This window comes from Eschrichtius robustus, chromosome 6, assembly GCF_028021215.1.
Source record: "Eschrichtius robustus isolate mEscRob2 chromosome 6, mEscRob2.pri, whole genome shotgun sequence".
NCBI lineage: Eukaryota > Metazoa > Chordata > Mammalia > Artiodactyla > Eschrichtiidae > Eschrichtius > Eschrichtius robustus.
The window spans coordinates 52,100,508-52,113,827 of NC_090829.1; the positions used below are offsets into that span (position 1 = coordinate 52,100,508).

Genomic DNA, 13,320 nt, shown 5'->3' on the forward strand with positions numbered 1-13,320 from the left:
CTTCTTTCTTTGTTGGATAGGCGATCATCTCTGTTCTAGTCTAAACTTTTATTACCTCAAGGATAGGGTCTGGCTTCTTGTCCTTCTAAGACACTTTAAATGTCAGTCATGGCAGAAGGCAATAAAGACCTCCTTCAGCTAGCAGTTTGAATGTATCTAGTGTTTGAATGTATCTCTGTGAGTGTTTGAAACCATAGAGTGCTTCAAACTCTGGAATAACCAGTGATTCAGAAAGTATTGTTTTTAACAAGTGAACCAGTTCATTTATTGCATCTGTGCTTATGTGTTTTTTACTGGCAACTAACTTCTGAGATACACAGTATTTACAGTTGACTTAGTAGGAGTTCCCAGAAAATGTGAGGGTATGTTTTGACTTAGGAGTATAGTCCGTTATCTGTATCTTAACACGAATACATGATTATAAATGAGCTTGGGACGTTTAGTCTTTTGAATGTGAGTTTTCTTTTAGTTGCAGTTTTTAAAAATATGATATTGCCACCAGCCCCTTTCTTTTTCTCACCAAAATAAAAGTAAACATGTTCTACTAAGCAAAATGCAGTGGGAAAGAACGAAGAACCGATCCTTTTGAAGTTCAGGGTGGAGCCAGCTAGAAGTTCTTGTTATTTTTTACGCACGCTTGGTTTATTGACTGAGTCAACAAGTACGTATGGATCTGTGAGTCTGCAGGAACTGTGCAAGGCGCTCTGGGCTGAGTGTTGAGCACGTCCTGAAGTGGGGCCAGGAGCTGCAGCCTGCCCTGTGGGCTCTTTTTGTGCCCCTCACACACTAAGCTGGGGCTTACACTTTTAAGTGGCTAGAGAAACAAAGAAGACTGTGTGACAGAGGCCTTACGTGACCCACAAAACTTAAAATATTTACTATCTGGTTATTGACAGAAAATGTATCTTCTCTGGACCGCTAGTGTCTCTGCCTTCCTGAAGCTTATATTTTAGTAGGAAAGAAAAGTAATAAATGAGTGAACAGTTAGACAGGAGAATTAATGTCCAATTCTGATGACTGCTGGGAAGGAGCTAAGTAGGATGTGACAATGACGGTAGGGAGGCCGGGACAAGGGGGTGAGGGCTGAGGTCGGATTCTTGGAAATTAGACCTGAACATTGTGAATGAACGGCCTGTGAAGAGCTGGGCTTACTAACCTGCTCTCACCCCTAGTCCACTTCCCCCTTCACCTCCAAATGCTTGCTTGCCCACAGGACTCAGCTGGGTGTTGGTTCCTAGGAAGCTTCTAGAGCGGTCTCTCTTAGAGGGCCTTTACCACAGCACCTGTCACTTTGTAATCTCCTGTTTGCTTCCATTCCTTCCCCCACCCTCACCCCCCAAGACTTTGAAATATCTTGAGGTCAAGGACATGTCTTAGTAATCATAATATCTCTAGGTATACAGCTCATAAACTGGTTGAAGAGTTAAATAATCTGTAGACTCAAAATTAGATTCCATCAAGCAGGTCGTGAAAGTCAAATGTTTCTTTTAGCAAAACAGATTAAATTTATCCTATTTTTACACATCCTTCCCACCCCATGCACCCTGCTCCAAGTACTTTTCCTGTTTCAGCTCAAAAACAATTCTTGCTGCGCCCGAAAACTTGCCCATCTCCCCATCTTATTAAAAAACACCATCATCCTTTCAGTTGATTAAGCCCCAAACGAGGAATTAGCCTTGATTCTTCTCATTCCCTCATCCTTGCCCGTCATATCCAACCCTTCAGCACCTATACCTCCAAAACCAGACCTGTTTTTAGCATCTTTGCTACCACCCCCAGCCCAGGCCAGCTAGCTCCATCCTTCACCTGGACCAGTGTAGCAATGTGCTGACTGGTCTTTCTGCTGCCACTCTTAGCTTCCATTTATCCATTATTCATGCAGACACCAAACAGATCTTTTCAAACTCAATAGTATGTCAGCCCCTCCACTTAACACTCCAGTGGTTGCTCATCAAACTTAGAATAAAACTTGAATTAAAAAATCTGAACTCACAGCCCTTCATGAACTGGCCTCTGTTTCAACCTCATCTCTTCATTGCTCTCAGCTTCTCGTTGCACTGGTCTCCCCTGTCTCCTCCTTAGGGTTCTCTGTTCCCTGTTGCCTGCTGAATTATTAGGTAGAATTCAGTGTTAATCTGGTCAGCGTTGTGACTATGTAAACCAATAATAGTGGCAAGTTAACACAACCACAGTGAAATCCCTACCCCAAAGACATCCCCATTCCTGATTTTCATTATCATGTTTGTGGTACCAAAAGTTCATGGTAACAGGCAACTGACTTCATGATAACCCTTGTTAAAGGCTTGGGAGAGGAACTTGACAACCTAACTGACTTCTACTGGCATTAACTGTTTTTTCTTTTTTCCTCTTTTTGCCACGCAGAGTATGAGTTGGAAGTAAAGAGGGTGCAAGACATTCTTTCGGGAATAGAGAAGCCACAGGTATGTCTTCTGGATTTCTCAGCATAAATGGCGCTTTTTTAAGTATTTCAAACATGCTTTTCTTTTACCACACAGTAGGTAAGCAAAAGGGCCCCTTTCCGTTACGGATTACTCATAAACTGTGAAATAGTGTTGTTATTAATGGAGCATGAAAATATAAAACAGCAGTCTTCTGTTTAGTCATCACCCACCAAAATGTCTTCTTCATTTAGATATTCTGGATGCAATTAAGTATTCATCCCAATTTCCAGGGGTACCCCTACCCTCACCATCTAAGGCTACAGAACAGTTTTCTTTTGGTAATTTCCCTTTACCTGTGCAAATGTAATAATAATAATTTTTGAAAACCTCAGTAATTCAAAGTATTTTTCCAGGTAAATTTCAAAAAGGTACGTAAATATTAGCTGAGTAAAATGAGTCCAAAGTGTAATGGCAAGGAAAAAAGTTGGTGGGAGTAGTGATATTGTGAGGTTTTAAGTTTGATTTTGCCAGATGCTTTGAAATTCAAATGAAAAATTCAGAATGTTGATTCAGCCATTCATCTGAGTTTAGAGAGCCAAAGTTCTTTGGAGTGTTTTCTAGCTGAATTGGAAAACCTTGATTCTTCATGTGTTTCAAATACTGAGGCTTTTTAACAGAAGGGTCCAAACATGCCTCAGGGCACATAGTTGAGTTTGACTAAACCTAAAAACATGAGGTGTGCTGGACTACGGGCGCAGTAGGGCACTTGTAGAAGCGTAGGGTGTTGATGCTGGGTTGGGGAGTCTGCACTTGATCCGGTAAGGAGCGGGTGGCCATTGAGAGTTTATGAGCAAAGAAGTTATGTTTCTTATAATCAGGACTGTACTTTCAGGAGGATCAAGCAGCCGGCAGGTGCATTGCAGTGAGAAGGGCATGGACCCAGGGAGACAAGTGTCTGGCATCTGTTATTGTAGGGCTGGCGAGAGGCTGTGGGAATCAGAGTTAGGGTGGTGGCCTCAGGTGTGGCAAGGAGAGGATGGATACTAGAGCCATTCTAGAGCGAAATCAGTCAGGCATTACAGCCTACTGGCTATCAAGTGTCACGGGTAACTGGGCTTTCAGGCTCAGATGACGCCTTTCAGGAGTTGCTTCCTCTGGGCAGCCTGCCTTGATTTCTGTCCCATCAACTGGGATACTCCCCACGGTATTTGGTACCACTGGTACTACATGTGGTACTACAACTTCACTGTGCTCTGCGTGTATTTAATACATTGTACTCCATTTACTTGTGTTTGTGTCTTTCCCGGTAATCTGTGAGTTCCTCTAGAATAGCTTCGTGTCTGTGTCCTCTTGGTATCTTCAGTGCCATTCTTAGACATGTGGAATTTGTTTTACTAGCAGGGTATCCAGGAAGACGAATAAGTGGGTGGTTGAGTGTGTCTGGTAGATCAGTGCTGTGGAGAGAGGGCAACAGGATACACCTGGGGAGAGCACATGCATCGGAGTGACCATTGGAGTCGTAGGAGTGGATGATAGCTTTGGGGATGGGGTAGAGCATAGGGAGAGCTTAGAGAAGGCTTGAGGGCCTACATTTATAGTGTAGGCAGGCTTACATTTATAGTGCAGCAGGAAGAAGAACCCATGAGGGACACACAGAAGTCATAGTCAGCGTGAGAAGGCAGAGCAACAGGTTAGTTGACTATCCTGGATGTAGTCAGACAACTTCATCGTCTGGTCTCTGTCCCGTGTACACACGCACAGTGTTTTTCTTAAGTTATACCTGATCATTTCTTTACTGCAGAAGTGATAAAGTCTGTTTCTGAGGATCATGTGGCTCTAGAAAGATAAAAGCAGTATTTATATGCATTGGTCCTTTCCTCCTGATTCAGCATTTATTAAGTGCTTAACTCTTTACAGGTTTTAGAGCAGGGTAGACAGGGTTTTGTGTAAATAGTCATGATGTTAGGTGTAATATAGTCCGATTGTCATCTGAGAGGTCAGAAAGTCCAAAATGAGTCTCGCTTGGCTAAAATCAAGGTATCGGCTGGGCTACATTCCTTTCTGGAGGCTCTGGGGGCAAATCTGTTTTCTCGCCCTTTCCAGCTTCTAGAGGCTGCCTGCATTCCTTGGCCCACGACCCCTTCCATTCTCGTATCTCCTTCTCTGACTTTCCTGCCTCCCTCTTTTACTTACAAAGACTTGTTACTCATACTTGTTAGTTACTACATCAGGCCCACCCGGATAATCCAGGGTAGTCCCTACTTCACAAGATCCTTCACTTAATCACATCTGCAGAGTCTCTTTTCACCTTGTAGGTTCCAGGGATTAGGATGTGGACATCTTGGGGGTTGGTCATTATTCTGCCCACCACACCAACCCCTGGTCCCCACAAAGACCTTCTCTGCTGAATGACAGTCCACCCATCCTTCCCAGCCCTGTTAGTTCTTCACGCCATTATTCTCCCTTCTTTCCTCTCCTCCCGGCTCTGCCTGGAACTCTTACTCGTGGTTGTGCCTTACTTATCTTCGTGCTCCGAGGACCTAGCACTGTCCTTGGCACGTTGTGAACCCTTAACATGTATTTGGTAAATAAATGTGTGGCAGCCTGCAGTGGCTGTGGTGAGGTTCTGCCAGGTGAGACAGACACCTGACGGCTGGCCAGCATCACGCGAGGCTCAGCCAGCCTGGTGGGATGTGGGCACGGCTGGGAGCCAGAGTGCGAGGCGGCAGCATGCAGAGGAGGGTCCTGTGAGTTGGAGCCCAGCGTGGCCATTAACTGGCTCTGTGACCCTGAGTCGCAGTTTCCTTACCTTTGAAAGGTCAGATAATAAATACCATGTGGGACTATCTGAAAAGTAAATTGTATGCTATTTATAGAGTCCTTGGAATGGAGTCTTTTCCTAGAGTTTTTAGCATATCATTAGGCAAAAGTGAAACTCCCTGCTATACTCTGAAATGGGAAGGGGGCTGTTCACCTTCTAGGAAAAGAAACAGCTGCAGAAAGTTCGGCACACAATTGTCTAAAGGATTGCTGTTCTCAATTTTTTTTTTTCTTTCAGCTGCATCTGGTAACACCTCCAAATAAAACACATATATTTTTCTTCAAGGTTTTACGGATGATTTGTTTTAGGTGTTAGAAACATTACTGAGGACTTGTAGATTCCAGTCATCTTTCTAGAACTTTGGGCACCCTGAATTAAGCAAGTCATTTACTCTTCAGAAACCCAGATGCTATAAATATCCAAATACTTAGCCATTAAATAAAACAGGGTACAAATATACAAGGTGTTTGTCCCGAGACTGTAACAATTAGGTGCCTTGGGGACAGTGCTCATACAGCCACTGCTGTACCTGAGAACTGAGCTGATAGGATTCTAAGTGGTCTACGGCTTAACCTCTGCTAGTACCAGCCAGCTCCAACCTAATGTGGTTTAATCTGCTCTGATGGTGGTGCTAGATGAAGTCTCCCACATACTGGGCCGTTTATTTTCAGGATGTAAATAAATGTAACTTGGAATTGTGGTTCTGCATTGTTTCTATCCGCTAATGTTCAGCTTGTAGAAACAATTGATTTGTTGGTTCCAGAAGTGAGTAAACTGACCTAAGAAGAACAACTGTCCCTGCAAGAAGCAATCCCTTGAAACATAAACAGCAGTAGATCTGGAAACAGATTTGAGGTTCTTAGCACTAAAGGAATTATAGTAACAGATGATTCTGAAATTCCTAGATTTGAGCATCCATTTCTTTGAATAATGATCTCTTTGACCTTTTCCTTTTAAATTTTCCTTTATGTTATTATTTTTCATGATGGTACTTTAGAAGTGAAGCCAATATTTCTATGGTAATATTTTCCTTACATACTCCCTAAATTGGATCAGCAGACCTCCCACATAGTTAAATCCAAGGACAGACCAAATTTAGAAGCTACTAACTTACATAGAAATATTTTTGAACACGGGAGTAACAATTTAGTAACTTTATGAGAGTAAATGGTGTTTTTGATCCAAATAATGAATATCATTTGCATATAAGATAGTCTGAAAATTAAGACAGTAAAATTTAACAGAATAGTATTAAAATACTGGGATGAACAGGAGAGAAAGGGGAAAGGAGAAAGAGAGCTAAGGATTACATATGAAATAGGTACAAGATAATGCAGTTTATCATTTGCAAATATGTGTATGCATATATATATGCTTTTAACTAGCAGCTGTTCTCAAGTTCAAATCTATATTTAATCAATACACAGACAAAAATGACTTCTAATCAGTGTGTAATCATTTGGAAGTAGATGGTTTTATGAGTCCTTCAAAGATACTTCAAAGCAGTTTAAGTAATTTCTGTGCAGACTTAACACTAGTAACCTTCACAGAAGACTCTTATATCACTAGTGCTGAAACAAATGTCACGTTGGATCTTGTCCAATAACTTTGTAACTAAAAATCACCACTTTTATCACCATTACAAAGGAGATTGATTTCTGTTTATGGTAGAATCGTTAAGCATCAGCAAGTCAGTTTTATGGCTTCTAAACTTCTTTTTTTGGATCACAGCCATGACAATCATTGTGATGATCAGGTTAGCCATGCCCCAGTTCAGTTCAGTGGTCACCGCTGGTGAGAAAGTTTCACCAGAGAGAGAGAGACTGAATGAATGAAGGTGAAGCTTGTGTACGAATGCTGTCGCTCTGAAGTAGGCTTGAACCCAGCCTAGTTCCCAGAGTTCTGAATCTCTCATTAAAGTTATCACCTCCCTGGATGCTTGGAGTAAAGGCATCCACTGCTGAGGATTCCCCTTTACGTGACATTCTCTTGAAAGGCACCGTGTAATTTCCTGGCATCAACCTTGGAGTGGAAGTGAGTTCCAAGTTCTAACAGAGACAAAGCACTCTTTCTCTCAGGATTCCAATGCCTGAAGAAAGGAAACCTGAGGCCCAGGAGTCAGTGAGAGGGAGGGAGGGGGGGAGCACAGGAGGGAACGGGTCTCTCAACTCTGGTAGTAATCTAGGTGGCAGGCTGCTCAGATCCAGGAAAGAATTCCCGGAAGCCGCCGTCCTTTGAAAATGATGCTGAGTTCTCCAGGTGCGCTTCTCATAGGCTGGCTGATGGGAAGGATGCACTTGCGCAGAGTTCTGTGTTCAGATGGCAGTTGGCCTTCCTAAGGCTTGCTCAGGGAACCTCGGGAAAGGTGAGCGTTATTTTAGTTGCTGCTTCAGGTGTTGTACATCGCTGTTGAGTTAAGTAATAATTTAACCAAGTCCTAAAGGAGAGACAGTAAATTCTTTTGTTTTTGTTTTTGTTTTTTTTTTGGTTTGATATCATAAAATGATTATCACGACAGGTTCAGCTAACATCCGTCATCTCATATAGATGCAATATAAAGAAAGAAAAAAAGAAAAAATTTTCTTCTTGTGATAAGAGCTCTTAGGAGTAAATTCTTAATAGCTTATGAAAAAAGTAGAGTTTAAAAGGATGTGAATTTATGGATACCTGTCCAGTATCTAAAGTGCTAGCATTTGACTGAGCTCTTTTGAGATGTGGTGGTATTTCACACCACCATTCATAGAATCAGTGTTACTACACACTGTGCTCTTGGAATTGGGCCACTTATCACCTCAGTTGAATGTTCCTCTGTACCTAATCAGCATCTTTTTAAGTTATAAACTGAACTCTTCATAGCAAAATATCTTGTTTTAAGTTAAAAATCAAATATAATATCCAGTATCTCAAGATTACTCATTAATGGTGTGTGAAGGAATTCCGCAAATACAGTGGTGTATGTAGTAGAAATGCTGCCTTAAAATCTAATCAGGGGAACAACACACAGATAACCAGGTAAAGCAGAGTATAATGAAATGAGTGTCAAATATAGGTGCCCGCGCAGTGTGGTTGGAGCACAAAGAAAACAGTTGCTGATCCTGAGCAGGGACTCAGGCAGCACCGTACAGAAACTTTTCCTGCATTGGCCTCAAGCTGCCATGGGCCCCCCTGTGCTCAGTGTATCTGCCATGAGGCCCCTCACGCATCTCTTCATCAGGCAGAGGTCATATCTTAATCATCTTTGTGTCCACAGCCCCTCGCAAGTTAAGGTATGATGATTAAATGAATAAGCAAAGGCAGCATTTGAACTGGGTCTAAAGGAAGTTTGTTAAAGGCAGGAAAGTGGGCAAGTCCAGAGCTAAGTCTCAGGGGCGTGAGAGGGGACGGCGTGCTGAAGGGGGGTCACAGCCGTCACAGGAGGAGTAGGCAGAAGAGTTGCTGCTAGTCTGGAGCCATAGCAAGAAGGGTCGAGTTCAATTCTGTAACAGCGTCTCTCCAGGCTTTTTTAAAAAACGTGTAATGCTAGTCTGCCATCCACTGTGTTACCTGTATCAGAAACTCAGACTGTCTTATTCCCTTTGATTTTTATTTTTCATTCAACATTTACTAAGCAGCCACTACTCACAGTTGAATATGACTCAGGCCTTCTCCTTAGGGAGTCCCACGGTCCAGTGGGGAAGGTAGGCAAATGCTATTAACATGATTAGCAATGAGTAGAGATAGCAGCAAGGTGCTGTGGAACAGAGAGATGATAGGATATTTCAGGGAAGCCTACTTGGGGGTAGTGAGGCCAGCCTAGGGTCTTGAAGGATGAGTAGGAGCTTGACTAAATAATTGGTTAAATATATAATGGTGCTGTATCTATATGGAACAGAAATGATATGAAGGGATCTCTGCTCAAAATGGAATGCATGATAGACTGAAGAGGGAAACTCAGTATTCATTTCCTTATTTATTATTCATGCTTTTAAATTATTTTATATTTTAATACCCTTTATTTAGATCAGATAGTGACAAAAATAGAAGAAAAAAAGATAGAGACTTAGTAGTTTAGACATCTCCATCCACAACCACCTCTAACCTACAGCTATAAAGTCTTGTATGAACATTAAGCTTTAATGTATGTTTTAACTCTTATTTTGTTTTAATGTTATCCAGACCAATATCTAGAGAGCAACAAAATAAACTTTAGAGAATTAGAACATTAAAATGCATTGACAGATTTATTTTAAAGAATTAGACTGTGCATTAGATTAGGTTCCTCCAGAAACAGACTCTGAAACAAAGATTGGAAGGCAAATGGTGTTAAGTGGGGAGGTGCCCCAGGAAGCACGGTTAGAGTAGAGACATGAGATTGCAGAGGAGAAGCCAGTGCAGGGTCTGTTAATGAGCAGGTTACAGCTGCGGGCAGCTGGGGCTCAGTCCTGCCGAGGATGCCTGGGAGATAGTGTAAGAACGTGCTTCAGAGAAGCCCTAAATAAGAGGGAAAAGTTGAGGCGTTTAGAGTCCCAGACTCCTTTGTTCAAATGAAGCCTTGAGCGGAGGCTAAAGCAAAAGATAAAAGCAGAGCCTAGAGAGGTGAAACATCTCCACACATATTTCTGCCACCTGTCAGCCTGGGCCATGGTTCCATTTCCACCACCCCCCGCCCCGTACTGGGTTTTCCCGGGAACCTGCAGGACTTCGAGGAGCGTGGTTTGAAAGGTCTTGGCTTTGCAGGAGAATTCAACATCAAGCAAAGCTTGGAGGCCGCTGGAAAGTACCTGTGGATGTGGGTTCCTTCAGCATAATACGATGGCCATCATGGAGATTATTGAAATATCATGTTCAACTTTTTACCTTAAAAAAATTCTCAAACGTGACATTATTTTTACTTTCTGGAGGACCAAGTGTGAATTGCGTCAGACTTGGATATAAGTTTGCATAATAAGGACAGATGTTTTAGGAGCTGTAGTTTGGACATCAGGACTTTTGACAAAAGAATGCCATATAGGATGGGTGTTTTTTTTTTGGTAATTAAAATAAATTTGTTTTTCTTGAGTTAAATCTGAGCCATTTTAATGCTACTACTAATAATCACAAAATGTTCTGGGGAGAAGTGTAGTGTCTGATTCATGTTTTTCTTCCTCAGGTTTCTAATATTCAGGCAAGAACAGTTGTGTTGTCCTGGGCTCCCCCTGTTGGACTTTCGTGCGGACCCCACAGTGGTCTTTCCTTCCCCTACAGCTACGAGGTTGCTCTGTCAGACAAAGGACGAGATGGGAAATACAAGATAATTTACAGGTAGCGTATATATGCATGTGTTTTTCTCAGCTGCAAAACTGTGAAATTGGTGTTACTAAGGAGAATAAAAAACAAAGGAAAAATTTAATGGCTTTGCAAATTTTCCTTTAAATAGTTCTTTTTAAGAATTAGTGATAGTTGTAATGTCAAGAGTTAATTTTGTCCAGAGTAATTGCTAATCAGAAATGACTTTTATACAGCTATTTGGTGTTGGTCAAATATGTCACTTGGTTGTGTTAGCTTGCCAGTGTAGTACTAAAGAAAATTTTCCATTAATGTTGTCAGAGCAAAAAGTGAGCATGCCTTTTAGTTTTTACATATATCATGCACTTCTATGATCACCTCTTTTTAGGCCCAGACCTTGCGCTAGTCTTGTTTTTCAAAATTCTACAATGTGGTTTCCATTTCACCCTCCTTCTTATCCTCTACAGTAGTTTTCCAGTCTGCAGTAAAGCTTTTCATTCAGAGGCTATCTTAAATCGTCAGAAGTTTAGCACACCGAATAAGGGATTATCCCCTTCCACTTTATGGACTCCCAGATAGTAACCATTTAAGTGATTTATAGCTGTGTTCTAAATGTGATAAAAAAATTTTAGGGTCAAATCTTTTCTCTTTTGTAATTGCTGGCACTGCTCAGATTTGCAGAGTGGGAAATCAGAGGCCATCTTGTTCTAACTACTTGTTTGACCTCTCTGTGACTGGCCCTGGGGACTACTGCCCAAACCCAGTGTAACATGGTCACACAAAGCCCACCTCTTCCTCTGCCAGAGAAGCTGCTTTTCTCTTCTGTTTCCCTGCTGCAGACCTCACATCTCCCTAGCCCCCATTCCTAATTCTTAACTTGCTCCAGGGACTTGTCTTTTTCTGGACAAAGAAAAGGGGGAAAGAGAGACAGAGGGAAGCCCTTTAGTCACTCTCTCCTGTTGCCGCCCCGTAGGGCTCTGTCCTCTCTTCCTGGACTCCTGCAAGAGTCTCCTCAGGCTCCTCCAGCATCCACTCTTGCTCTCCTCCCATCCAGCCTCCACGCTGCAAAAACAGAAGTCAGGCCAAGTCATCCTGCTGTGAGAACACTGCAGTGCTTTTTCACTGTACTTAGAATGTAGTCCTAACCCCTTGCTCTGGCTCACAACCATTGGGTTCTATTTTGAAAAGTCAGAATTGGTAGTGACCTTAGCAAAATATAGAGCACCATTTCCCCCAGCCCACCAAGAAACAGTTAGATTCTATCAATGCATGATGATCATTGGTGGCAGGAGCTAGAGTCCCAAGTGCCCAGTGAGGCAGGCAGGTAACATAAGTGAGAAAGTTCGAAGCTTGGGAATGAGGTGAACGGTGAACGGGGACACTCCTGTCTTCATCGAGAAAGGAGCAGCTGCCAGTCGCCTAAAGTAGGTTGTTGCATAAGGGAATGTAGGCCTAGATTTGCTGATTCCTCGGAATTTTTTTTAAAGGAAATGCTGAAAATCTGAATTATTATATAAACCTTCCTAATGTTAAACTAATTCAGCAAATTCAAGAAACTTCAAAGATAAAGTGCAAGTCAAACAACAGAACTACATGCAGGGTGTGGACATTGGCCTCCAGTTTGCAACTTTAAAAAAAGTATTTTTATTTGAATAATTTCAAACTTATAAAATGTTGCAAAAATAAAGAGATCAAGGAATACGTGCATATCCTTTACCCAGATTCACATATTATTAACTTTTTACCCTATTTGCTTTACTATTTGATTTTATCTCTTGCCTTTTCTCTCCTCTTAATCTGTATTTTTTCCTATTAGTTTTATACATCATGGTCCTTTACTGCTAAATACTGCAGTGTGTTTCCTAAGATATTTTCTTAAATAGCTACAATGCCGTTACTTTGTGACTTTACATCAATACCATACTTTTATCCAATCTGTCGTCCACATTCCAGTTTTGTCAGCTGATTAAATAATGTCTGCGGTAGCATTTTTCTTCCTCTTGTAGGACAAGATCCATTCTAGGGTCAGATACAGCAGTTAGTTGTCATGTCTCTGTAGCCTTCTTTAATTTGGAACACTTCCACAGTATTTCATTGTCCTTTATGACACTGACTTTTTTTTTCCCCAATCTTCTGCTTTAATAATGAAAACTGACATGTATACATACTTTTTCAAAAACAAAAGTGTTAAATATCACTAGCAGGGCAATAAGTTTAAAATTTTTTAAAAATTATGACTAAATTTCAAACATACAGAAACATAGAGAAAATACTGCAATGAACCCCCAGATAACCATCACTCAGATTTAACAATTACCAAGATTTTGCCACATTTGCATCATATCCCCTTTATTACTATTATTGTTGTTGTTGTTATTGTAGCGTTTGGTAGCAACTCACAGATAACACATCAGTTACTCCTACATAGTTCAATATAGATCAACATAGATATTTTTTTACGTAACTGCTATGTCATTAACATCTAGGAAAACTGACAATAATACCTGGCATCATTTAATACCTTGGTCATATTCAAATTTTCCCAATTGTCTCAAAAATGTGTTTTAATATTGATTTCTTCTGGGAATCCGAATGAAGTTTACTCATTGCATGGGATTGTTAGGGCTCATAAATCTATTTAAATCTAGAATAGTCTCCCTTTCATCCTTTTTTGTTTTTTTTTTGGAAATGGAATAGCTACTTTATATTTTAAAATTTAATTTAAAAGATTTTTTATTGACGTATAGTTGGCATACAATATAGTTTTCAGGTGTATCTCCCACCTTTTTAAAAATTCTTGATCAGTTGCAAAAAGTGAATCACTTTTTTTAACCTATCTGAATTTGTGGTATC

The 13,320-nt window shown here is 41.1% G+C and overlaps 1 protein-coding gene across 4 annotated transcripts in view; it reads left to right on the plus strand.

Annotated features, from left to right (window-relative positions):
• The window catches only part of FNDC3B (fibronectin type III domain containing 3B), a 348,693-nt gene that overhangs the window by 241,896 nt on the left and 93,477 nt on the right, over positions 1-13,320 (plus strand). For all 4 annotated transcript variants that reach the window (XM_068546247.1, XM_068546249.1, XM_068546251.1 and 1 more), the window contains 2 exons: positions 2,383-2,441; positions 10,352-10,503. In XM_068546247.1, coding sequence (XP_068402348.1) covers positions 2,383-2,441; positions 10,352-10,503 — 211 coding nt within the window. The remainder of the gene's footprint in view (positions 1-2,382; positions 2,442-10,351; positions 10,504-13,320) is intronic.